Raw genomic sequence first — 27,415 nt, forward strand, 5'->3', positions numbered from 1 at the left:
ACGCTACAGCATTTCTCCGGTATGTCACAACAAATGGCCGGCCTTAAAAACAGCCACAGGTGTGCTTGGAGGGGTCACCTGACCTCAAACCTGTTAACACACACACACAGAGAGAGAGAGATATGCCAAGACTACCTTCATCTCAGATACTAACACACTGAACTGCTGCATCAGACAGAAACAGGATGGATGATAGTTGGGGTGTAACGATACCCACATGCCATGATTCGATACTTATCATGATACAATATAATTGCGATACTCCAAGACATGGTAAAAGGTTAACAAAAAAATTACTGTTGATTAAAATGCAAAATTAGGTATTACATTGTGGGTGTAAATGAATAGGCTTGGACTTGGTGCTGGAAACCCAATGCACGGGATAATGGTGACACCAGAATCAAAATATTCATAATTCTGAAGCTGAAAACATAATTATTTTAGACTAATTATTTTTGTGAATCAGCGATTTTGCTTGAATCACTGCTATATATATTTAAAATAATGTAGGCCACTTTTTACTGGTAACATAATAAGACATTTGGCATTATCAGGACCGACAAATATTCCCCCATAGCACTATTATACATTATATTCAACATTATGTATAGCAGTTTAATGTAGTACTGACACTAAAACTCTGTAAACTTGAATTTTTCTCACACAGTAATTTTTATTTTGGGTGAACTATACACAATACAGATTGTCACGATCCACGATACATATTGTTGCATTATTGTATTGCGACATATTGTGACACGACACCCCTAATAGATAGATAGATTCTAACAGGAAAGTATTTTATGCCAGCTGTAGAATTGTTTACACTGTTTAGTTTGTTGTTGGAAGATGAACTGAGTATTGACTGCAGGATGGGAATGTAGAGTCAAGCACAGGTGCTGGATTAATGAGAAACACATTGTCGACACAATCTCACACACACACACACAGACACACACATAAAAGGCTCAGATCTTACTACTGCCGAAATAAAACACATTTAAGATACACAAAAATACACCATGTACAGTTAGTGTTGGAGTATTGTCATACTTGACATACTTCATGCTGATCATTGCTTTAGAGCAATATGCAATTTAGGATTTTCTTGAGAAGCGATTGTGAATTCAGCTCATACTAGTGCATAAGACATTTATTTATTTATTAAAATCTCCCTATGTTTTTTTCCCCAACTACCATATAAGACGGATGAATTAATCATTCAATTTATTTAATTGTTTGTTTTATTATGTATATTAATGTGGGAGAGAATATTAAACTCCCTGTCCTTATGTTCAGTCTCTTACACCATCTCTTTTGCAGCAGTGGGAAGCACTGATATAATGGAGGATTGGGGTATCTTTTTAAAATCCTGAACTTGGCATCTTTGAAGTGTCAATAACTGATCCCCTTCTTTATGTTCCCCGCCGTGTTAAAAACCAGAGAGTGCGCCTTCTAATCTCACAGATCCAGCACCAGATCTGCTTATCATAAATAACACCCGGAGGAAAAGGAATGAGGTCAGTTTGAGGTCACTGATGGAAATATGGAGCTCTAGTTCAAGAATATGTTGGGGAAAAAACTGAATAATGGAGCATTTACATGTGCATCTCAATTTAGTTGTCAGATGTCATTTAAGATATCAACTTAGAATGAAAGTGGGTTTTTTCACAGCTCATGCATGTGGATTTAATGATTGTGGAGAAATGTACACTTACACACTCTTACATTAACAAGAATACAAAATATTATAAAAGACTTCTTTATTTCTAATCATCATGAAGCACTTTCAACAAAAATTATCTGTCTCCCATTCCATGTGTGGTACAGGACTATGATCTGCAGGCAGTAGTTGGGATTTGATAAAAAAAAACTTCTTTAAAAAAATGTTAAGACTTCTAAAAAAAAATCTGTTTAGATGCATTACAAAAAAATCCAGAAATTAGTCAAAGAAAAGACAAAGAAAATACATAACAAAAAAAGATGGCCTTGACAAATGCAACATGTAATACTTGTACAACTTAGAAAAGTATACTCATTTTAGATTCACAAAGGACACATACATTGTATGTGTTAAATTATTATTATTCTTTTTGTTGTTTTTGTAAGGACATAAAAATGCTAACTAAATCATTCACATATTCAGCAGTCTGTTTAAATACCTTATTTTTTTTCTACAAAGTGAATTTACATTGTTTTAAAGTACAAAGTGCAAAGACTATGGTTTCCGTTGTCGTTTTGGTGGGGGCGGGAGCGGGAACGATCGCGGCGGCCACTTTAGCCTTGTTTCTTTGACAGGTTCTGCAAATATAGGCAAATGTGAAAATTAAAGTCAGACAATGAGGAAAATGGTATTCTAAAGCAATGGCTTGCTCTTGTCGTCATTTATAAATGCAATTTCCCATTTGTATTTTGGTAATTGGTTTCAATCTACTGCTTAGTAAAAAAGAAGAAAGAAAAAAAAAAGGTGGGAGAGAACCCTGGAATGCATGTTGTGAATGTTAACTGCCACCTACACTAACTCACCAGTTTACTAGATGTTGTGCCTTCACCTGTTTTTGCCCCTGAGGAAAAAGCAATGAGAACATTTTACAAGCCTGTTTCCCATTACATGACAGCAATACGGGTTGTTTCTGAGAAAGTTATTAAACAAACGCAAACACTCATTGTCAATTAAAACGACCACACAGTCTTCGAACAATCTCGTACAGCTCATAAAGCGCACTGTCAGTATCTCCAATCAGAAAACAGTTCGAACGCTTGCGCACTAGAGTTTATTCTGTGAATCTACTCATTTCTAAAACTGGTTCTAACTCTAACGAGATAGTTTAAAATAAGAAAACATGTCATACTACGGTAATAGAAATAAGGTCAGAATTCTGAGAAATAAACTCCTAATTAAAAGGAAAAAATATTTTTTTCATAAATATGTATAAATTGGATCTTGCACAAATTGTGAATGTTCTGGAGTCAACTCTCAAACACAGTACTGGTCAATAGACGCTTGCATCAGGGAAAGGTACATTTAAATAACTTTGAAATATATATATATATTTTTAAAGAAATTACCTAATACTTTGCATTTAGTAGGGATGCTTTAAATTGATCAGAAGTTACAGTAAAGACATTCATAATGTTACAAAATATTTTTATTTCAACTAATTTATATGAACTTTTTATTCATCAAAGAATCGTGGGGAAAAAATTATCACGGTTTTCACAAAAATATAAAGCACCTGAGTTCAACATTGATAATAATAAGAAATGGTTTTTGAGCAGTAAATCAGCGATGATCATGTGACACTGAAGAGCTATGTAGCTTTGCATCACAGGATTAAAAGGTACACTATGTAACCTTTTTTTGGTCAAAATTAACACAATTTAAATAACGAGTAGGGGTGTCACGATTCTCCAAATCCTCGATTGGATAAAATTTTGGATTATAAGGTCACGGTTCGATTCGATTCTCGATCTTTAATTTTTTTTTAAAAGCACGTAGGTTGCTATGCCAGTAGTGTATGGAGCATTTAAATTGCATCAAAAAGTGTATACAACTTTTGGTAACACTTTATTTTAAGGTGTCATTGTTACAGTGTAATTATATATTTAAGTACTGAGTAATAATAATTAACTACATGTACTTACTATAGGGTTAGGGTAGGATTAGGATTAGGTTTTGGGTTAATTGCATGTAATTATGCATAATTTACTGTTATTACTATGGTAAGTACATGTAACATATGTAACAAGGACACTGTAAAATAAACAACTTTTGTGCAAACCATTTGAAATCAAAGTATTCACAGCGTTCTCTGATGCAGTGCAAACTCTAGATGCCCGTACATCTGGGTCGTCCATGAGGAAGCAGTGAGACTCACCCTCTTCCTTAGTGACACCCAGACAGCCCATCAGTTCCTGTAGAGACAGGGCCTTATCGTTGCTGATGTCGCAGTACTCCACAAACTTCTTCACACACTTCTTGGGTTTGGACTTCTTACGCAGCAAACGCTTGAATGGTTTGATTTCTTTCTTTCCGATATCACCGCTGGAATTCTTATCAAGCTGACTGAAATACCAGTGAACAACTCGCTCTTCCAGAGTATGACTGGGGTCTGGCTCCGACATTCTGAATGAAGAAAAAAATCCAACAAATTTTAAGCAAACACAGAACATGTTTACATGCTCATAGTTTTCTGGTTAAATGTCTGTGAAACTGGCAGTGTATTAAAATATCTTTCCATAGTGAAGTACTATATATACTTTAAGTACTCAACCCAGCTGACAAAAATATGTTCTATAAAAATATTTTGCTAATGTTCCCAACAAAAAACTTTCCGTGAATGATGGATAAATAATTTTTTTATGTTAATGTTTTGATAACGTTATAAAAGACCAGATAACTTTGAACGAACATTCTGTTAATGTAACTGGAGGAACATTTGCTCATAACTTTGAAAGAACCTTGCCAGAACGTTCTGAGAAAATACCCTGTTAGCTGGGAAGTATTCCAGTCAGTCAGCTGATGAATTAAGAAAATCTTTGTACATCACACAGTAGGAAGGGTCAGTTAATTTTATGAACTGGTCCATTACATCTTAATGTGTCAATGGTCTCTCATTTACCTGCCGGCAGAGGCCGGGTCAGTTACTGCATGAACCATGTCAGTGGACAACGCGTCCAACACGCTCGTCAGGAATTCTGTCTTCTTCTCCCCAGGACATCCTGAAAAAGATAGACCCAAGAGTCACGAAAAGAGCCGTGGCCTTCAAAATAACTGCATACAACTTTGGCATAAATACCAAGTTCTGTCATGAAACTGTTGATGGTGTAGACTGATGGGTCCTTAACGCAACCTGCAACCTGAAATCACATTGCTAACTACATGGCACAAGCTGATTGGTTCCTGTTGCATCTGTAGCCAATGAGCTTGTTGCTCAACATTTAAATAGTTGGTCAATGTTTGCTGCAGTTTGCAGCGTGCTTTCAGAGTTTCTCCGAAAGCCTCCACCTTCCCTTTTTTTGTCAATGTAACTCTGCGAGCATTAAACAATTTTTTACTCTTATTTATCAAGGACGCATTAAATTGGTTAAAAGTGACCGTAAAGACCTGTATAATGCTACAAATTTCTATTTCTAATAAATTCTGTTCCTTCATCAAATAATCCTAAACAATCATGGTTTCCACAAATATATTAAGCAGCACAACTGTTTTAACATTGATATTAAGAAATGATTCTTGAGCACCGAATCAACAAAATTGATGAGATATTGATGATATATGGTTCTGTTAGGATATCAGATCATATGATCCGCTAGCATATTATGCTCCTCTTACTAGTGGCTATTTTGGGTACTGGCGCAATAGGTGGCCCAATAAACATTGGGAAGATGTAAAGCTGACAGACGTTTCACTGTTTTACACCAACTGCACTTAAAGATTGTGGAGAGTAGGAGATAAACTATGTTGCGGCTTGAGAGATTCTTCGCCGCCCTATCGTAAAAATCCGACCTCCCCTATCCTGTCTGAGGAAGATGACAGCTGCCAATCAAACAGATGATTTAGGTTTATGGTCACAGGTAAAAGTCTGTTGTGTGTGGGAACTGTGGTCTGTGGAAGTTTGGGTGAAACCCACAAACCTATCAGAAACATGTCCAGGTCATAATTCACCACAAAAAAAGGAGAAATTATATTTTGCATACTGAAATTGAAGCCTATTTTTAGGATTTTATTGGATTATGGCATTATTTTCATGCCAATTATTTTTTTTTAAGTAAATCCGGTGTACAATAAGTTTTATTATTATTTCAGCAAATTTGTGTCCATCTAATATCAGTTGCTTGTGTTATGTATTATGAAATATGAAACATGTACAGTATATTGGCCAACCTGCTCTTTAGATATCAGTGTTGGCTGTTGAAAAGCCAAAGGAGTTTAACACACTAAACCTTCTTTCTCATATCCATTTATCTGTTCAAATAATGAAAGGGAAAGTGTGTAAGTGCGTGTGTGTGTGTGTATCTTCACATGCTGGGCTGTTTATGGTCAGGCCCAGGGGCAACAGATTCTCTGGTGTGAGAGGTCCTTGTGAACAGGTGTGTGTGCTCAGGTAAACAGTCCTCACACAAGAGAAAGGAGGAGAAAAGTGTACAGGTTTACAAGATGAGCACAGAATGCTGAGAGTTTGTGAGTGAGTGTCGTGCTGAAGATCTGCGTGACTTTCTGCTCCTCACTGAGACCAGACACAGTAAAATATCCGTCCCACCTGTTCATACAAGGGACTGCATTCTTCTCGCTTTTTCAATAAAAACTACATCAAGTCCAGTGTAGTCTAGACGCTCAATAACAAACATTTCTGACCTTTTGAGAATTTATTAAGAGAGGAAATGCAGCCTAAAATGTGTCTTATATAATCAAGCTGCACAATTTGGTAAAAAAAAATCAAGCTATTATTTTGACAAGTATATTGAAATAATACCTGCTAGGCAGTCCAATAGATTGCTGCAGGGATTACGTATTTTTGTAGGTCAAAACCCTCACATAAGTTTGAATTTTTCACAATGTATTATACAAGATAAAATACACCAGTGTTACCCCCTTGTGCTAAGCTTTTACTTGTCTTTTAAAATGGGGGATTACTAACAAGTGTGTAAGTGGCACTACAGAGGTTGTCGGACATTAAACGTCATCAGCCGAACATGAAAAATCATACTCACTAGTCCACTTTCACAACCTCGTTGTGTTTATAATCGTGCTCTTGCGAAGAATACTAAGTTTAACTCTGTTTTTTTTAAGTATAGACTGAAAGAGTTGTCAGAAGCTTGGTGATGGTGACGATGACAGCTGACCGTGATGGAGTTTGTTTATAGCCTAACTTTAGCTTTTTATTTCTGGCAAGTGTAGTGCTTATTTTCTGCAATAATCCAAAACTTCACTTAATAAAGGCCTTCTAAAGTGAAGCGATACGTTCGTGTAAGAAAAATATTCATATTTAAAACTTTATCGACTAAAATAACTAGCTTCCGGCAGACGCCCATACACATTGATTTACAGCACAAGAGTAACACTTGACCTTGACGCATAACGTAATGACGAACGCGGAAGTGCAGAGCATAGAGCAAAACAAGACACCAGTCACCAATTAGAAGTCCAAAACAGCGATTTTTAAAGAGAAATGTGGGAGGAGCTTGAGTTTGTTGACCAGCCCTGTTTGTTTGAACCGAGAGAGGCGTCAAAGCTTACGCTACTCCTACATCCTACGTCATACATCGCCAAGTGTTACGTGACGTAGTGGCTTAAGTCGACTTGCGTAGGCCGTCTGCCGGAAGCTAGTTATTTTAGTTGATAAAGTTTTAACTTTATTAACCCCCGGAGCCGTGTGGAGTACTTTTATCATGGATGGATGCTCTTTTATGGACTTCAAAAATATATACATCCATTCACTGCAATTATAAAGCTTGGAAGAGCCGGGACATTTTTATATAACTCCGATTGTATTCGTCTGAAAGAAGAATGTCATATACACCTAGGATGACTTGGGTGAGTAAATCATGGGCTAATTTTCATTTTTGGGTGAACTATCCCTTTAAGACCCTTCTAATTATAAGAGCACTAGAAATCAAAAAACATTTAGATATTTATTTGTATCTCTTAAGCTATATCACCTGATTAAAATGCAGAGGGAGAATTCACTGAGCAAACCCATCCAGATCCTGCATTTTACAACATTTCAGCGTTGCCCAGAATCCCGCAGCTTGTGGATCTTACATAAAAACTCTCAAGTTGCAACAGTCATGAGAATTGCGGTATTGGCAGTGGATTGTGGACGTTTAGCTGCCAGCAGCCGCCGGCCCCCATCAGCCCCCCTTCTACACCACAATTAACCAGCCGTGACCAGAGAACTGCTCACACAGCCGCACCTGTACACAAGCTGCTGGCAGCCTGAACGTCCACACACACACCTGAGGAACAGAGGCTTGTTTGTTAACATATTGAGATATTACAATGTTTACCAAAGCGCCCAATGACAAAGCAGACCAGCAATTCATCTGCATCTCAGACATACTAAGCTGGGTCATATCTACTATAGAGTACAGATTCATATTGCCATCATATGGAATACAATATTTTATCAATACAATATTAAATTAAAATAAATTAATTGAGCACTGGAGTCCAATTGAAATAATTGCACTACTATCCAAGTCTATCCAAAGTTGCAAATTTAACTTATGCACAAAACTGGAAAATCGCATAAAACATTTGCGAATAAAGCAGCGTTTCCATCATGTGTTCAAGAGACGAAATCGTCACTTCCTGGAAAATTGGCGCAAAATATCTGTAACAAAAATGGAAGTTGTTGCAATCGGGGAAGAAACACTGGCTCTTTTTTCCTACATCAGAAATGACTTGCTCAGAGCGCACAGACGAAATAAACGCTGTCGTTTTATCTTGCGTTCGGATGCCTGGTGTTTGGGAGCGCGATCGTGTGAGACGCTTCTGAGGTCATTATATTAAATATTAGCTATATTAAATCATTCTGATGACAGACCTTTGCTCATTTCAGAATAATCAAACCAATATTTGAGATGCTGTGCAATGAAATTATCCATTTATCTAATTATCCAGTCATCCAATCACATCCTCTGTTGAGGCAAAGCCACGTAAGCTTTTTGTTGCGCATCAAGGGATTTATTCAGTAAATGTGTTTCCAACTTAGATTATGTGCGTTTTATGCGATTATGTCTTCTTATCGAAAAGAAATGTATCAGCCTTATTGACTAATAATATAATAATAAAAATGAACTTTTACATTTGAAGACATTCCCAAAGGGAGGTGTTGTCTGATTCCACATAAATATAACACACATTAGTAACACACGCACACATTCTCACACCTCATACTGTTTCAAAAGCCTATTTCACCACTTAATCTTAATTAAAATATGAAGATAATCCTATTAGTCAAAGTCTGGCCAGGGTTACTCTAGAATCTGTTCTCTGGAACGGAGACAAAGCACAAACGCATTTCTCATGTACTTACACTAACAAAACAGTACCACGGTATTTCCATGGTATTAGAAGTACCATGTGCTGTAAATACCATGGCGCATAGCAATCATTCAGTATTATGGTAGATATTAAAATGCAAGAGTATTATTCCAACAGTATTGTACCACAATACAGCTTTGCAGGAGTATTATTCCAACAGTACATCTTTGTAAGGGTGGTTATTAGGCCTGAGCAATAAATATATACTTGTTTTTTCACATTTATGTATTTGCTCTGAAATGAGCTGATTCGAATGAACCGCAAATTAATTAATCAAACTTTTCAATATAGTCACTGATATATTCCACTGATTCTAAGGTGTTCAAATCTTTAAAATCATTACATTAATATTCTGGATGTTTATTCATTTTAACCAACCGTTCAAACGTTTGGAGTCAGTAAGAGTGTTAATGTTTTTGTCTCTGATGCTCACCAAGGCTGAACACAGTAACACAGTTTACTGCGTAAAACAGTAAAATTGTGAAATATTACTATAATTATATTTACATTTTAATATGCTTAATAGAATAATATTTTAAATGTTTAATAAATAATATTAATCCAATTTATTCCTGTGATGCAAAGCTGAATTTTCAGCATCATCATCATCAGTGTTCGTCACATGATCCAGAAATCATTCTAATATGCTAATTTGCTGCTCAATAAACATGAACTATTATTATCAGTGTTAAAAAAACCCAGTTGTGCTTCTTTTTTGTGTAAACTGTGGTACATTTCTACTAGGATTATTTGATGAATAGAAAGTTCAAAAGAACAGCATTTATTTGAAATTTAAATCTTCTGTAACATAAATGTCTTTACTGCCACTTTTGTGTAATTGCTGAATAGAAGTATGCATAAAAAAAAAAAACGTCATTACAGACACCAAACCTTTGACTGGTATTGTATATTGTCAACAACATGATTCTGCCACACAGTCCCCATCCAGAAATCTAGTCTAATCAACGAATAAATTCATGGTGGAAATGGAAGTCACTCCCTCGTTTCCTTTTTGCTGTTTTTTATCTTTGCCCTCCACTCCTTTTCGCTCTGTTCTTCATCACAGCCACTCCCCCACACTCATCCCTCCTTGTCATCCTCCTAGGCTCGTGCTATCTATTGTAATCTATCTTTTCTACCTCCCCTTTCGTCAGTGAGATGATCTGTTAACATCTTGTCGTCTATGCGGACCGCAGGGTCGTGGGAAACCAGGAGATGGTTTTAGACTCTAGATGTCACACACATACCTGTGCACACTTGAGCTCGCATGCAAACACAAACATACAGACATCCATGCGTTTTGTTTACATGCATTTTTCCTAAATTAATAAGTATGAAAATGTATATCAAATACATCTATAATCAAACAGCTGCCGTAAGTGCACATATTAAACAATAGCTAATGTGTAAAAAAAAAATGTTATTTAAATGTTTTTACATTTATTCGTTTATTTCCTTATTGTTTGGTAAAAAAAAAAAAAAAAGGCTTTGTTTTTTGTTTTTGCAGCTTTGTTTCTATAAGTTGTCCTCTTGCTTTGACTTGTGAAGTATGTCTCTGCCCAGAAGCACACAGTTCAGCTCACCCTGCAGATGTCTGCTCCTGTAATGGTCCTTTGGTTTGTTTGGATGGGCTCTGGCGTTTCCATCACATTTTGGTTGTTCGAATCTACAGCAAGAGAGTACAAAAACAAAAGTGAAAAACAAAGCATTATTGTTTACACAGAGACGAGTCCAACAGCTAAAATATTCCACCAATATTCCACCTTTTTTTGTACAGTACCATGAGGATGTCAACGTGAAGTAATGTAGATTTTTTATTTAGCATTTCTTAAAGCCAGCATAAAATGGAAGTTGTGATCTTTTCTTTCAATATTTTAATCAATATCACACTAATCACAGTATAAATATTGATAAAAACACTGCAATATATATATTATTATATATTATATATATCTGTCTATCTATCTGTCTGTCTGTCTATCTATCTATCTGTCTATCTATCTATCTATCTATCTATCTGTCTGTCTGTCAGTGTATCTATCTGTCTATATATCTGTCTGTCTGTCAGTGTATCTATCTATCTATCTATCTATCTATCTATCTGTCTGTCTATCTATCTATCTATCTGTCTATCTATCTATCTATCTATCTATCTATCTATCTGTCTGTCTGTCTGTCAGTGTATCTATCTATCTGTCTGTCAGTGTATCTATCTGTCTATATATCTGTCTGTCTGTCTGTCTGTCAGTGTATCTATCTATCTATCAATCTATCTATCTGTCTGTCTATCTATCTATCTATCTATCAATCTATCTATCTGTCTGTCTATCTATCTATCTATCTATCTATCGATCTGTCTTTCATTTTATCTATCTATCTATCTATCTATCTATCTATCTATCTATCTATCTATCTATCTGTCTGTCTATCTATCTATCTATCTATCTATCGATCGATCTGTCTTTCATTTTATCTATCTATCTATCTATCTATCTATCTATCTATCTATCTATCTATCTATCTATCTATCTATCTATCTATATCTATCTGTCATTTTGTCTGTCTCCTTTCACAGATCTATCGAGTGCACTAGGATGCAATCACTAGAAGGTTGGCTCAAGATGCCGGAAACAGAGGAATGGGATGAGAGAAAAGTGGACAAAAAGAAAAAGTAAGTGTAAGACTAGAAAAGCATCTACGGCCCCATAAGGAGAGTAAATGTGCTCCAATCACTGCCAGGCGACCTGCCCAGGGAACAGAGAGAGAGAGAGGAGGGCGATGGGAAGGTAGCACTTCCATGCGTGCTCTAATGCGCTGTCTGGCACACTGCCTGAGGCTTTGTTAACTCAATACCACATTTGGCGATGGTCTGAAATCCACAGCATCACTCCATTACACTCATTAAAGGTGCCCCTGAATACAGCGGGTGTCACTGACCCCTGACAAAAACTCACAATGTTTTGTCATTCTGCCAGGTTTCTTGATCAGATTTGAGCTGGTTGTGCATGTTAGGAGATAAGTGATTAATCGACATGATTTAATGGTATATTTAGCTTCATGGATACTGTTCTCATCAAGATGCAATCTAAATGTTAAAAGAGACTGAATGAGATTGGGCCAAGTATTGGCCCCTAAGAGACTCCAAAGCTCAATTTTGTACCCCATAGTAAGTCACATAAAGAGACCTGCCCCGAGTGTATATTAGATGTACTGTAAGAGAACAAGTCGACTGGCACTTACCATTTTAAAAGCCAAGTGGTGGGTTTTTCCTTTCAATAGAGACAAACTGCTTAAGTTGTATTTTGGCAACTAAATAAGGACGGATTTGTTTCTTTGAGGCGCCAGAGGTATTTTAAAGTGTTTAAAATAACATTTTGTTGAAGCTGATGTCAAAGAGACATGGTGAAATGACATCCTAGCAGTTGTACTTGGAGAAATTTCCACCTGATGTTTTGTAAAAAAAGTGGATCACAGAACTGCACTACCGGTACACAAGTTTTTTTTTAAGCAAAGTACATTACCTTGTGGATGTGCCAGGTATGGGCCGTCCAGTGTCCACCAGGACACACCAGCAGTACCCGGTGGAGGGATGGCACTGGACGGGTTTGTAGAGGCCACCGTGGGCGCAGTCAGGTACAAAAACTGCTTCGTTTTTATGTTGTCTCGCTTCTTCCTGTGCCGACAGCTGCTCCTGATCACACGAGGTCGCTGAGGTAAAGTGAGACAGAAGAAAAGAGTGAAAAACAGCAGGAGACACAATTTGAGTGAGTAAGTGTCAGTGTTCTCTGTGGTGAAGAGAGGCTGAGCATCTGTGTTGCTGTACAATGAAAGTAGACAGTGACCAGGAGCTGTCAAGCTTAAAACAAAACCTCACAATTTCCATAAAAGAAGTACATACGACTAATGCACAATATATAAGTCTTTTGAATAGGTTGTGAGGAACAGAACGAACAAGCTACAATCTAAATAGGGATGCAAAACCCCAGTGTTTGACTCGTATGTTGTCTACTAAGATGTCTTAATATAGATTGTTTTGGAAGGCAGCATAGATGCATCCATCACTGCCTGTGATATCCCATGATCCTGTATGTGTGTTTGGGCTGGATAAAAGAATAATGTTGTCAGATGCTAAAATAATTAATAATAAATGAAAATGTAATTGATACATTTAATCACATTTGAATTAAATTTATACATTTTAATTGGCAGTTTTATGTAAACGAATTGAATGTAAAAATTGATTTTTTTTTTTTTTAATCTTAGGAATTTTATACTAAGAAATAAGCACTGCAGTATTCATTAGATATCATATCCCGGGATTCTATGTATGTGCTTTTTTCTGGATAAAACAATGAAATTGCCGTCTGATGTTGAAAGAATTAATAATACATTTAAATGAGTTAAATTCAATTAAATTGAAATTGAATCGGAACTAATTGATTGAATTGCAACTTATTAATATACGAATGTAAATTTGTCACTTTTTTAAACTTGTGATTTCATTTAGACTGAGAAATAAGAATTGTAATCATTAAATATATCCCATTATCATGTACATGTGATTCAGCGGGTTAAAAGAATGCAAATGCAAAAAATTTATAAATAAGCATTGTATCCATTAAATAATCTTATAATATGGGGCTGTTGATTGCTTGAATCTGATTGGTTGACGAATGTTCAAACAGCTAAAGTAGTTCCAGGCAGGTCTTGACCACATTACATGTCCATATTACTTCGCCAAATTATTTAAGTTATTTCAAAAGGTTCATACAGCCTAAAACAGCAAAATAACCAAAACCCACAACGACACTGACCAGGTGAAATAAGATAAAAACAACAAATTAGTTCCATGTTTTTTGCCATAAAATTACCTTTTATTATGTAGGGAAAGTACATACTCTCTCTCTCTCTCCCACTGAAACGCACACACATGGAAACATGAAATGTGTTTGTCAGCGCTGCTCTGACGATTATCAGTAAAATAGTTTAGCAACTTAAAACCTCTGACATTTCTCACTAGCGACTGTAGCGAGGTAATAACAGCACTATTCTTGAAGCAGATAAACGTACAGTTTCGCACTGTTGAGAGATGCACAGACTCAGGTAATTCACACACGCGTAATCTCTCTTTCTCTCTCTCTCTCTCTCTCTCTCTCTCTCTCTCTCTCTCTCTCTCTCTCTCTCTCTCTCTCTCTCTCTGACTGAATGAATGACTGCATTAATCAACCAGCTCAAGCCTCCGTTACTAGCTATAAAATTACATCTTGGAATTAACAATGTAGGCTCGGGATGAGATGCGTAAGTAATTAGTGCTACACACAAGAGCGTTTAAGGACAAAAACCTGACATGTCATGAAATACAACATCTTGGTAACCGTATATAACGGAATAATTGACTCTGGTCCATTGAATTATTCAAAAATAATGTATTCACGAGTCACGGGTGTGCATTATTTTCTTATAATTCAACAGCCCGTCGTCAATGGTTCCTAACATAGTTATCTCTAAAGCTCATTTGACATGATGGTGCCTGCATACAAGAACATTGCCTGTGAAGTCAATGACTGAGCGGACTGTGATGCCTCAGACACAGCCATGGAGAGATGGATGGACAGCATGTTAGAGAGAGTGAAAGTGAGAGCTTGTGCTTTATGGAAGGCCTGCAGGAATGTTTATGACATTAGGACTGCACCGGGCTTCTGCGACCAGCATAAATATTTACACGTTGCCTCTGTGCCTGTGCTTTGCACTGCCTTTGAATGAAGATCGCGACCTTGGGCAGAGAATCGCTGCATAAAACATAGTTTTGCGAAAACAGTGGCATCTTAGTGCTCTCTTTCAATCCTGAGCATGAGGTCAGCCATGAGGCTCAGATGCACGCACAGGACGACAGCCCGAAACACATGAATGATCCATATGGAGCACAACCTTTCAGTGAGATTTCTCTGCATCAGGAACCAATCATGTCATGTGCCACAACACAGCTCTCCAGCAACGCTTTGAGCCGCCTCATCTAATGCATGCAAGATTATGTGAGTGAAAAAAAAGAAAGATGAAAAGGAAACGAGGGAGAGAAAATTTTGTGATAAAATTTCCATAAATTGTGCAGCCCTAGTTACCTGGGTGTTGCTACGCTTTTGCAAAGCTGTTCTGAATGGTATTTAGTGCATTGCTATGCATTGTATTCTCTCGCCCACATCCTTTTATAGTTATCCTCTCTCTCTTTCTCTGTGGTGTTGTCAGGTCTTTGGCTTCATGTGAACATTGTTTTAGAAAATGCTTTTTCCCCACATCCTTTCTTTTTCTCTGTCTTTCTTTCAGTTCTACTCCGAGCTTCTCTGAATAGTGATAATCACCCTTTAGACCTCAACGAATCAGCCGTAATCAAAACCACCAGCGTTCACTGCACTGCGCTGACGTTTTATTGATTGTAAATCAAGACAACTTTACAATCAAGCTATTCACGCACACATAGACACAAACTCTGTAATAATGTCATCAGAATTAGATCTGTTATTAGATTCATGTCGTCATTTTTTTCCCAGATGGGTTTTAATGACATCTCTGGATTCCTTCATTAGATCAACATGTCAGGCAATGGCTGAGTGCCACATTGAGCTGGTGTGTGTGTGTGTGTGTGTGTGTGTGTGTGTGTGTGTGTGTGTGTGTGTGTGTGTGTGTGTGTGTGTGTGTGTGTGTGTGTGTGTGTGTGTGTGTGTGTGTGTGTGTGTGTCGTGAGCCACTATAGCAACAGTTTCATAATACTGACAGATAAGAATCTGCCTATGTCTCTTTTGCTTTCTCTTTCTATTCTCTTAAAACAATAACAATAATATAAATGAAAAACTCACGTGTCTGTGACTCACATAGTGGTTTGGTCTTGTTTTGTCTGCTGCGGACCTGTTCTGTCCAGAGTGTAGGGTACTGAGCGATGATGTCTAAAACACACACGCAAATGCACAAAACATAAGTTCTGTTCCAAGCCATACACTCAATAGAGTTCTTGACTCAATTTTAAAGAAGGCTTTATGCCAAAAATGTTCTACATAAAGATAAATATCTTTAAAAACAATTAAAAACAAAGGAAAAAAACATTAATTATTTCAAACTAATCCCTTAAAGATTCTATTTGAAGTGCCCGACACAACCCTTTTTCTAAGAGTGTAGTGACCGCTTGACCTAAATGGCATTTAAAGGCATCAGTGACACTCACCTTCCTCATCGGCGGACGGCTGGGATTCCACTGCGAAAACCGTTGAAGGATCTGCGTTTAGAATGGAGAAGATTTGCAAGGAAACTACAATTACGAGTGTCAGCTAGACAGTCACATCACATGAGCCATGAAGCATTTGCACATTGCCCGGTCAGGACAGATTAGAGAGATGGAGAAACATTATAAAACAGAGAAGAAAGATAAAGGGTTGAAGGAGGTTTAGTGGTTATAACTGAATCACTGAAAGAAAAACACAATTCAAACATTTAATCTCTTAGCTTGACACCATAAAACGCCTTTATAAAGGCAAAAAGCAGTGTGGTTCAGTGGTACAGAATTCTGTAAATGTTTTAAGATGTTAAATAAATGCAAACTGCATCCAAAATAAAGACTCCAAGCACCAAATGTGAGTAAAAAAATGGCTGAAGTGAGTAAAAAACAAGTTTGCCAGTAACTTTAGAATGACCTGCAACATAATACATGGCTTTTTAAGAAATATGCTTTGAAAAATTGTTTATCAAGGAAGTATTTTCCCCTTCAGAACTTTATGGCAATATATCCTCACATCCCAGACAGACACATGGTGCCGGCTCAGATCCGGGCCACATCTGGTAAGTGGAATCAACTAAATCACTATGTAATATGTCAAAATGTTTTTGTGACTGGTGTACTTTGACTGTGAGATGGAGACTTGGAGAGCCGGTATACTCGACCCACTCTAAGTCGAAATTGAACCGTGCGTGGGAGTTTTATATTATATTATATTCATAAGAAATAATATATTATATTCATAAGAAATAATAATGATATACAATAAGAAATGAAATAATAAATAACAACAATAATGTATTTTTAAATAAATAATAATGCAAGATACATTTTCATGACTGGTGAGAAATATTCATGTCTGGTCAACTGTCTCTGGCAAAACATTAATGTTGGACACTGTATGCATAAATAAACCCCATTCCCTGTAAAAAATATATATATGTATATATATATATTTTTGTTTAGTTCAGACTTTATCGATCTGAACAACAGGCATGCAAGAATACATGCCAACACACACGCAGAGTGGACGTATCAGACATGGATGAAGGAAGACTGTTAGACGCTTTGGCCACAGGAATCCTAAATGCTGAGAGCCGCAGGTGTGGTTAACCTCGGCAGGGTCACCATTAACTCATCAGAGGCCAGAAGACAAACTGCCCCTTCTCTCTTTTGGTGTGTGCTTCCTTAGGAAACAGTTGGGAAACAGTCACTGTCAGCACTCTGATGAAGTGATAAAGCATTACGAGATCCGACCCTGTTATTTATATGACTCTAAAATGTCAGTGTAGCTCAACACATCAATGATTTTCTATGTTTTTGTGGCTTTTTGCCTTTTATTTCATAGGACGGCCCAGCAGCAACAGGAAATGGTGGGAAGAAGGAGAAGGCGTGGGATCGGGAAATGACCCAAGACACGAAACCAGGTCATCATGGTGCTATGTGCACTGCTGACCTGGCCGCACCTCTGACAGTGGATCAGTTCCAAGACTTAGTGAGCTGCCTTATACTGTATGGTTACGATATATTGGCAGTAGCATGAGTGACTGATTTGGAATGCAATACATTAACAAAATAACGTTTTCAATCAATGTAATTGATTTCAGTAGAGTTTGGCATCAGCAGTTAAAGGGTTAGTTCACCCAAAATATTTTTAATTATCATTGGTTTCCGGTAACGCAAGTCCAGTTTTGGCAGAAGATTGACCTCTGACCCGACGCATGACGTAGAATGTAGGAGTAGCGTCAGCTTAGATGAGAGTAGACGCCTCTCGCGGTTCAAGCAAATAGGGCTGGACAACAAACTCAAGCTCCTCACACATTTCTCTTTAAAAATTCTCGTTTTAGTCTTAATTTGTGACCGGTGTTTTATTTTGCTTTATCCTCTGCACGTTCACGTTCGTCAATACGTCATGCGCCGGGTCAGAGGTCACTCTTCCGCTGGAACTACGTTGTTACCGGAAGTCATACGTTTTTATTTATTTGTTATAAGCTAAAGTTATAAATATGGATATTTGTCTTACAAAAATGCATCATTAGGCCTTTACTAACCCCCTAATTTATATTTATTAAAGCTTACAATAATTGTATATAATAAATATTTCATTAATCATGTTTAATATATAACCTCATATCTAATGGTATATGTGTTCATGTATATTTATTTTTCTCACTTTGTCCCCTATCTAGTAGGGAGTTTTGAGGCAGCTCGCTATATTTGAAACAGATTCAGTTCATGTGGAAGTTTGTTAAAAAATGTTTGAACTTTTTTTAAATGAATTAGAGTGATTGTATACATTTTTTTTTTTTAGCATTTTATTACATAACTGCAAGCAAAATACTAATTTGCCTGGTGACTCAATCAACAGCAAGCATACTGTTTCTAAACACAATTCAATTATTAATTATATTACAGTACCTGTTTTACATGTATGTATACCTAGCCATTTTGTAAATGTATATAAAATCATTAAAACTAATTTTTAAATCATAAGCTTTTCAGAATAGGTAAGACATCTAAGAAACGAACTTCAACAAAAACCTTCACATCTCCCAAGCTGAGGGTTTCAACTGAAAAGGACATTCCTCTTAAAAACTGAGGGGAAAACAAAAACAAAAACCAGGTGATTATCTAGAAGTCAGGTGGTCTCTTCTGCTTTGTGAAAGGAGGGAAATCAGTGGCGTTAGTAGTGCATGAGAAAGGTCTTCATCTGGAAAGAAGAGAAATGACGTCCAGGTGAAGTGGTTAATGTTCAATGCGGTACAATGACAAAACCGTGAAGCCCTTCGATTCCGTTTTAACGACTGTGAAAGGCAAAGGCTGTTATTACATCGTCTCTCTGTTTAACGACTCCAACATACGACCATTTACTTTCAGCCCTGAAGCAACTTCAGCACTCTCAATTCACAAAATATTGGAATGGCAAGCCGTAACTCGCAGTACAGACACACACACACACACACACACACACACACACACACATTAAAACGTAGCTGCCAGTACAGATTGTCCCTCATGAAAGTCTTTACCAAATCAAAAGGAATCAATGAGGCTATTTACCTGATTTTCCTGGATCCTTCGGATTTACTTTACCATTCTTGGACCCTGTAAATCAGCAGGACAATCACAGGTTACTCACGCTAACATTATAGCAAATCTGCACCTAGAATTTTGTACGTTCTAACTGGACTAGAAATTTGAACGCTCAAATATATGCCGGCGCCGATCAAGTGTTCCAGGAATGATTGATTTTATTTTTGAAAAGTGACTTACGTTTTTAATTATCTTTTAAGCTCTACAGGGGAACATGATAATGTTATGGAGACGGCAGGGGGTAAAAGCCATATGACACTATCTTGGAGTAAAAGAGCAAGAATGTTTGAGCTCGGCCGCTTCGCTTGCCAAACGCACATTTGTTTTGTGATGCTCCCCCAGACCTAACTGATTAAGCTGTTGCATGTGCAATTAAATCTAATTGGTCCTTTTCTAGTGAAGTTGTGGTTGTTGTACAAAGCCAAGCCAACGATGTTATGATCCAGGAACTCATGGCCTGCAGTGATAGAGTTTCAGTTTTGTGCGTTCAATGGTTCTATGATAGTTTACTGCATGTGGCTTTGGTTATGTGGTATTGTTATGCTGAAAAGTTTATGTAGATTAGGATTAGCTCTGTTCTGGCATTGCTCAGTGCTCTCACTGGCTTAGACACCACATTTACAGCTTGTGTAAGAAGCTCTGGGTGCCTTAGTCTCTTGATTTATATTCGTTAACTTTTATGTGCCAAAACATCAAGATCGTGTCATCAAGGTTAAGACAGTTTGGAATCACTTTGGAATATTATTGATGCTGTGAAAATCTCTTTTGCAAACAAAGAAAACGTGATTAAAGAATGCATTGGAATAAATAAAAAACAGCTGAGGTAATGTGTTGTACCTTGGCATTGGGGTTTCTTATTGGCTACTGCTGAGCCACTGATGGGTCTTCCACTCGGTGTTACACACCAGCAATAACCAGTGTAGCTGTGGCACTGAACCTGTCAATCAAATACAGAAGAAAATAGAACAAAACCGAGAGAGTGGCAGAAAAATGAAGACATTTGACAGTGAAATCCTTAAAGGTACAATATCCTACATTATCTACTTTTTTAAGGTTTCTTGAACCATAAACAATTAATATGTCATACAACTGTCTGTCTGTCTGTCTGTCTGTCTGTCTGTCTGTCTGTCTGTCTGTCTGTCTGTCTGTCTGTCTGTCAGTCTGTCAGTCTGATCTATCAATCTATCTATATATCATCTCTCTATCCGTCCATCCATCCATCATCTGTCTGTCTATCATCTGTCTGTCTGTCATCTCTGTCTACAGGTGAAAATTAGAAATCGTGCAAAAGTTAATTTATTTCAGTAATTCAACAAAGGTGAAACTAATATATTATATAGACTCATTACATGAAAAGTGAGATATTTCAAGCCTTTATTTGTTATCATTTTGATGATTATGGCTTACAGCTTATGAAAACCTTTTCACAATATTCTAATTTTGAATTTGGGGTTTTCATAAGCTGTAAGCCATAATCATCAAAATTATAACAAATAAAGGCTTGAAATATCTCACTTTTGCATGTAATGAGTCTATATAATATATTAGTTTCAACTTTTAAGTTGAATTAATGAAATAAATGTACGATATTCTAATTTTTCGAGTTTCACTTTATCTATCTATCTATCTATCTATTCGTCTGTCTATCTATCTGTCTGTCCGTCCGTCCGTCTCTTACCTCACTGTATGTTCCGTCAGGGTTGCAGACAGGTACGAACACCTGTGGGAAGAGTTTCTTAGCTTGCTGCTCTGTGTATTTCTTCTCTGCCACACACCTGGATGTATCTGGAGACACGAAACATGTTATTATAATCAACAGTTACTGTCCTCCCAACATCTAGGTGGGATGAGGTGAGAAATGGAACGCTTTGGAGCAAAAGAGTCGAGTCCATTAAAAAAGTTTTTAAATACAGCTTCCAAAATAAAATATTTTGTATAAATGAAAATTAAGATGCAAAATTCTTGTAAGTAAAAAAAAATGGCAGAAATAATTCACGTGTCTGAATTTGGTCAGTCCAAATAGGCAATTTGGGTTTCACTTTATTTTAAGATGTCTGTGTTACAGTGTAATTACACATTTAAGTACTGAGTAATACCGTAGTAATTAACTACATGTACGTACTCTAGTGTTAGGAAAAGGGTTTGGATTAGGGTTAATTGCATGTAACTATGCATAATTTATAGTTATTAATACAGTAACTACATTTAACTTGGAATAAGGACACTGTAAAATAAAGTGTTACCGTAATTTGTTGTAAACGGAAAATTCTTCCGTTATCTTCCCACTTTCATACACTCATCATCAATCAGGACTTCTACTTGAGCCCCTTTAAAAATGCAGGACTCCTCTGCTTTGGAGACCTTGAAAAGTACTATAAACTTGATGATTCATTTGTTCACAAACTCTGTCCATCCTCTTTTCTATATATAACCTTAACCTTTATTTCCCATCATTACACTTTAAACACACAGTCACTATTCTGCTCATCGTGTCAGTGTAATATAGAAAACAGAAAGTCCACAGAGAGCGAGTGCATTAAATTCAAACCGACAGGCGAGTCCTCTGGCGTCCTCTCTCTCTGACTGATGTGGCACTGGTGTTTTTTATTTAATTTTTTCGAAGGAAAGGAAAGAATGGTAATGGCGAAAGAAAATGAAGCAGGAAATAAGACTTGGTTTCTTTTGCAGTGACATGTGACCTCTTAGACACAGAATAATTCAAGATGTTTCGGAAGTGGTGGATCCATGTGTGTGGTTGGGAATTGGATCAACAGTCTGGAGTCATCAGTATCTCTAAGCCAGTCCAGCGGTGAAAGGATCACGGATATCTCCGTGTTGAGTCTGTGTGAGGTGATGGTGTCCAGCAGGTTGTAAAGTGTCTGTGAATATGTGTGTATGTCGATGATGTAGCTGGGCACAAAATCCTCCAGAGCTCATCAGCCTCGAAATGTAATTTCAGTGGAGACAAACTCACTCACTCCACTGGGAAAATCATTAAAACCCTTTCTGTCTGGGATGGCATGTGAGGGCGAAAATAAAGGCAATGAAAAAAGTTGGGTAAGACAATCCCAGAATGCATTGCTGGTGATATATTAATGCCAGCCTAGAAATATATATGGATATCATTCAGTAATGAATAACATAACTAAAATATAGTTCAGTCTATTTAAACGTATGCAATAGTTGTGTGTATTATGTATTTTATTGCTTATTAGAGTATCATGGCATTTGCTTATCGAAATGGATGGATGCTGGAAAATGTGTTAAGTAAATATGTTAACTAAAGGAGGAAGGATCGCTGAGTGTTTCCAGAGTGGAAAAATGTAAAAATAGGTCAGAGCAAACGAAAAAGGTTCTCAAGATGTATTTTTATGCCTAGGAACAATTATTATTTATGTATTTAACATTTATTATATGTGTGCACAGTTAAATGTACTTCTTAAATTGTGCATGTACTTCTTTTTACAATCTAATCATTCCTTTTTGGTTTTCATTCACTCTCTTTTTAGTGAAACATTTTATACTCGTTTCGTACCTCTTTTCCTCTCTCTCTCTCTCTCTCTCTCTCTCTCTCTCTCTCTCTCTCTCTCTCTCTCTCTCTCTCTCTCTCTCTCTCTCTCTCTCTCTCTCTCTCTCTCTCTCTCTCTCTCACCCTTTTTAATCCCAATGTAAGAATGACACATTGTGCTTACTAGTAGAGAAAGAAAGAGTGAACGGCAGACAGAAAGAAAGAAACAGAAAAGATAAAGGGCACGAGAGTCTTCCGGCCGAGCCTAATACAATGAGAGCGTTTGAGAGCCACCTGACCTTTGACCTCTGTGGGTACTGACAGTGTTTTGTCATTCTCTCATACAAATGACCACCGATCTTTCACAGATATGAATGCAACACTGTACATTTATTTTTACATGGACAAGATCCCCATCAAGATCTTTACCCCGAGCAAAGATGTTTCAAAATTGTTGAAAAGCACAAATTTTGTATTCAGTTCAAATTCACCGGTCATAAATACTGCTATATTTTTCCTATTCAATTCCCAGTTCAAATATAGTGATTTTATAAACAACATAAAATGGCATGTGCAATCAATAGGAAATGAATACACCGTCTAACTTACTTTGATTCATCCGGTTTTGATGTTATGTTTTGTGGCCTTGGTTACATCATGAGAAAAGAAAAGTTGTTCCAGAGGCATTAATTGTAAGTTAAAACATTTTTATTTACATTTTATATTATGATTATATTATATATTTGATTTTAAACAAACTTTCTTTCTAATTTAGGATGCTCTGATACGGAAAATAAGGAGTGTCGCCTCAATCGTGTCGCCTCAGTTCAGGTATAACTTTGTTGTCACAAATCACTGTTAGTGTGAACGCCTCTTAAGAGCACAATTCAAAACGTCATAGAGGATAATGCGTTGTACTCTATAAAATCCCACTCTGTCTCGTCAAAGAACCATTTATCCCTTGATGGATTTAACCCTGCTCGCCTCGACCCTGGCCCACAAAGGGCATCAGGCCAACCAGCAGCAGCTCAAGCATGATTGGTGAACTCTGACCTTTGCATTGGCCTCGGATGACCTCCAGCTGAGGGTCACGGCACTTTGCGCGGAGAAACTCGCAGCGGGAATTGAAGGTCCGTCCGTCCGATGCGCACTGCGGCTTGCGAGGAGCTCCGGAACAATCCATGTTGCATTCTTTATCCTGCTCCACACGCAGAAACTGTAAAGACAGACAGAAAGATTTTAGCATATTACTAAGCAAAATGTGATTCTTTAATAACTGTAAAATACATAGCAAAGTAGTTTTTTTATATTTAACAGTATATTTTAACATTTAAACTGACATTATATTTAGATTTTATTTTAAATTATACTTTTAAAAATTAAATAGAAATATAATTTCATAATATAATTTTAATATAACATTTAAATATATTAATACAATATATATGAATCAATTTTATTAAATCAATTATAATTAGATTTATTAGGGCTGTCAAAATGAACGTGTTAACACATGCAATCATTTAAAATATTACAAATATGTAATACAATTAACACAGCTTTTTTGTCTAGTGTAACATTATGATGCTATCATTTATTCAAGCGCTATTAAACCATTCAAGAGCGAATAAGACGAAAAAAAATCTAAATCTGTATTATTTTTTCTTGTTGTAATCTCCAGGAAGGATACATATGATGACACTTATTATTTTTATTTTTGTGCAAACAAATACATTTCAAGTATTGGTAACTCTTTATTTTGATGAACATTCTGTTGACTATAAGTAACTTTTGCAACTACATGTCAACTTACTCTAACTCGAACCCTACCAGTCTGCTACTCTACTAATACTCTAATAAGAGTTAGTAGACATGTAGGTGCAACATTACTTATAACTAAACTAACAGAATGTGTTAAAAGGATCATAAAAATAAAGTGAAACCCAATTATTATATTATGTTATACTGTTATGATGTTTTTTTTGGTGGGCTCGGGATAGTTGCCACTTTCCAGTGAAGGGCTTGGCATCTTTTGAGCTCATCACACTGTTCCATTGTTCCATCACATTCATTTAGTGATTAATACACACACACAAGTGCAAACAAAACACACACAGACAAAAAGCCTTCACACACCCCTCCACGTCTCCCATCCCGTGTCACGTCTTGTTTGTGAATGAGGGATTGTGGGAGAAAGGCAGAGGTGCTGACGGGTTCTCGTGCAGATCTTTTATCTGTCTGTCACTCTCACACCTGCACAGGTACGACCACAAACAACTCGCACACTCACATTGATTGAATACTGTGTATTTTGCTCTTTGTGCACCAACGCACGTTCAACGACACTGCAAACATCACCTCATCGACGAATTCAAGAGTGGACAGGAAATCGACTTGCTTTGTGTCGGGACATTATCTGCACAGGTGTGTGTTTAATGTTTGGATGAGTTATAATCGGTTAACCTGGAGATTACAAGAATAACTTGAAAAGGTATTCACACACACAAGCACACTCACCTGTGGCCAATAAATCAGCCGCGGGGAACATCGAAAACAAATCAAAGTAGTGTTGAAAGGAAACAGATTCTTCATATAAAGCTGATGGGTAGGATCATTACCCACTCAGAAATTAGCACTGGCTGACATCCTACAAATGACTTTCTTTCTCTCTCTCTCTCTCTCTCTCTCTCTCTGTGAGTGTGTGTGTGTGAGGGAAGTCTGCACCTGGAAGATGGTTTCAGAGGGGGTTTGAGGATCAGCCCTCGGCCCCTGGCGATGGGAGACAGCTCTGATCGTAAATCTAGAGTTGATGAATATGTGTGTGTGTGTGTGTGTGTGTGTGTGTGCGCTTATTGGAATAGGTGTTTTGAGAGTACAGAGACAAAACTGACCTTTTTTACTTAATTTTGCTAAATTGTTATTGGTTAATAAATCCTTCTCTTCTGAATGCCCTTGTATGTGTGTTTCTAGAGGAAAGTGGTATTGCTCAGAGGTTTCTCCTCTCATAGCTTAGAAGACTAAATTAAGATCTTGGTGATGTTTTGTTAAGGATTTATTTGTCTCAGATGTTTCCCAGCAAATTTCTACAATAACAACATAAAATAGAGATGTAGAATCAATGTGAATAGCAGATCAGATCATTTGAGCCTATATTTATGAATTATATATATATATATATATATATATAAATTCTATCCTAAAACGCTTCTCAACTCTATCTGAAATTATGTTCCGATTTGCCATGATACCTTAGTCAATACAAAAGTCATACCTCTCAATATAAACTCTTCCTAGCTGCTATACAAATCATTTTATCGCTCTACTCTTCCTGTATGGTAGCAATTGTCTCATTTATGACTATTTTAATTTTTCCTCAGACATTCTGAGAAATATGTGAAACAAAGGTGATGCTTGAATGAAACAGCTTTAAGTCTCTGGAGCTATAAAAGAGCAGTCTCTGATCAGTGTAATTGTACTTGAGTTGGCCACCTTGCTCTCTTGATATCAAGATGTTTTGTTTTGCTTTGTTTTAGATATACCACAATGTTTTTTTACTACTAAAATTTTACATGTAAATGAACTGCTTGACTTAGTCATTATTATTTCAAAAGCAAACAATGAAAAAAGAACCCGTTTCACATTCAAATTGTATTAAGCTCTCAATCCAGTTATCTGTATTAGTTGCTTTTGCTTAATTTCATTTCAATTCATTATTTAATATTATTTATTTATTTTAATTGCCAAATGCAAACTTAATGAAAAAGGGCCCAATTTTGCATTTACATTTTACCTGACCTACAAATCTTTTTTTGTATCAACATTTTTTCCAGCTCTCAGTCCACACAGCTAAATTATATATTTTGTTAGGTGTCACTATAATTATTATTTTTATTTTATTCTGTTATTTTTATTTTATTTTATTTTCCCATTGTACTTGACCTTAAAAGTGAACTCCACTTTTTGTAGTTCATCTCTCAGCCCACACAGTTATTTTTGTAACATGCATGGGAGCAATATATTTATTTAATTAAATCACATCCCTTTTGAGGTTTAATTATTGCACTTGGCCTTTCGCGATTTCAGTTTAGTTTTGATTGGCAGCAGTACATCCTGTCTCTATGTGTGACAGAAAATGTGTTTCAAAAGGACAAACAGTCCTCTTCATCATCCTCTGCTCAGCCACAACAGGCTGCTTTTTACCCTTAATTCAGAATATTTATGAATGAATGAACATAAAGTCGTGAATAAGAGGGTCTCATGTCTGGAGTTTGATGTTTGGGGTCTGTGTGTGCCGGTCTGTGACTGACAGACTCACGCTGTCTGAGATCATGGCTAACACTGACCCAGACCCCCCTCGAAACTCTCAGTCCCACCAAAAAATCTCTTTCTTCCCCTCTCTCTCTCTTTCTGTCTTTATCTTTGACAAACACACAGTCTTTCTCTCTCTGTTCTCACCCTGTTCGCTCTCTTGCGTTTTCTTTGTGTCTCTCTCACACACATGCGC

General features: G+C 36.8%; 1 protein-coding gene across 6 annotated transcripts in view; it reads right to left on the reverse strand.

Annotated features, from left to right (window-relative positions):
• Positions 1-658: 658 nt before the first annotated feature.
• smoc2 (SPARC related modular calcium binding 2) overlaps positions 659-27,415 on the reverse strand; it is a 36,339-nt gene continuing 9,582 nt past the window's right edge. For 2 of the 6 annotated variants that reach the window (XM_079634383.1, XM_079634385.1), the window contains exons 2-13: positions 23,965-24,127; positions 21,082-21,188; positions 20,241-20,340; positions 19,371-19,415; positions 16,263-16,313; positions 15,916-15,987; positions 12,571-12,757; positions 10,633-10,715; positions 4,623-4,722; positions 3,879-4,126; positions 2,527-2,564; positions 659-2,301 (exon numbers count right to left, since the gene is read on the reverse strand). In XM_079634383.1, the coding sequence (XP_079490509.1) occupies positions 2,278-2,301; positions 2,527-2,564; positions 3,879-4,126; positions 4,623-4,722; positions 10,633-10,715; positions 12,571-12,757; positions 15,916-15,987; positions 16,263-16,313; positions 19,371-19,415; positions 20,241-20,340; positions 21,082-21,188; positions 23,965-24,127 (1,218 nt within the window). In that variant the 3' untranslated portion in view covers positions 659-2,277. Of the gene's footprint in view, positions 2,302-2,526; positions 2,565-3,878; positions 4,127-4,622; positions 4,723-10,632; positions 10,716-12,570; positions 12,758-15,900; positions 15,988-16,262; positions 16,347-19,370; positions 19,416-20,240; positions 20,341-21,081; positions 21,189-23,964; positions 24,128-27,415 lie in introns of all 6 variants that reach the window. The other 4 variants (XM_079634382.1, XM_079634384.1, XM_079634381.1 and 1 more) reach the window with 3 other exon arrangements.

This window comes from Phoxinus phoxinus, assembly GCF_949152265.1.
Source record: "Phoxinus phoxinus genome assembly, chromosome: 14".
In the NCBI taxonomy this organism is placed as follows: Eukaryota; Metazoa; Chordata; class Actinopteri; order Cypriniformes; family Leuciscidae; genus Phoxinus; species Phoxinus phoxinus.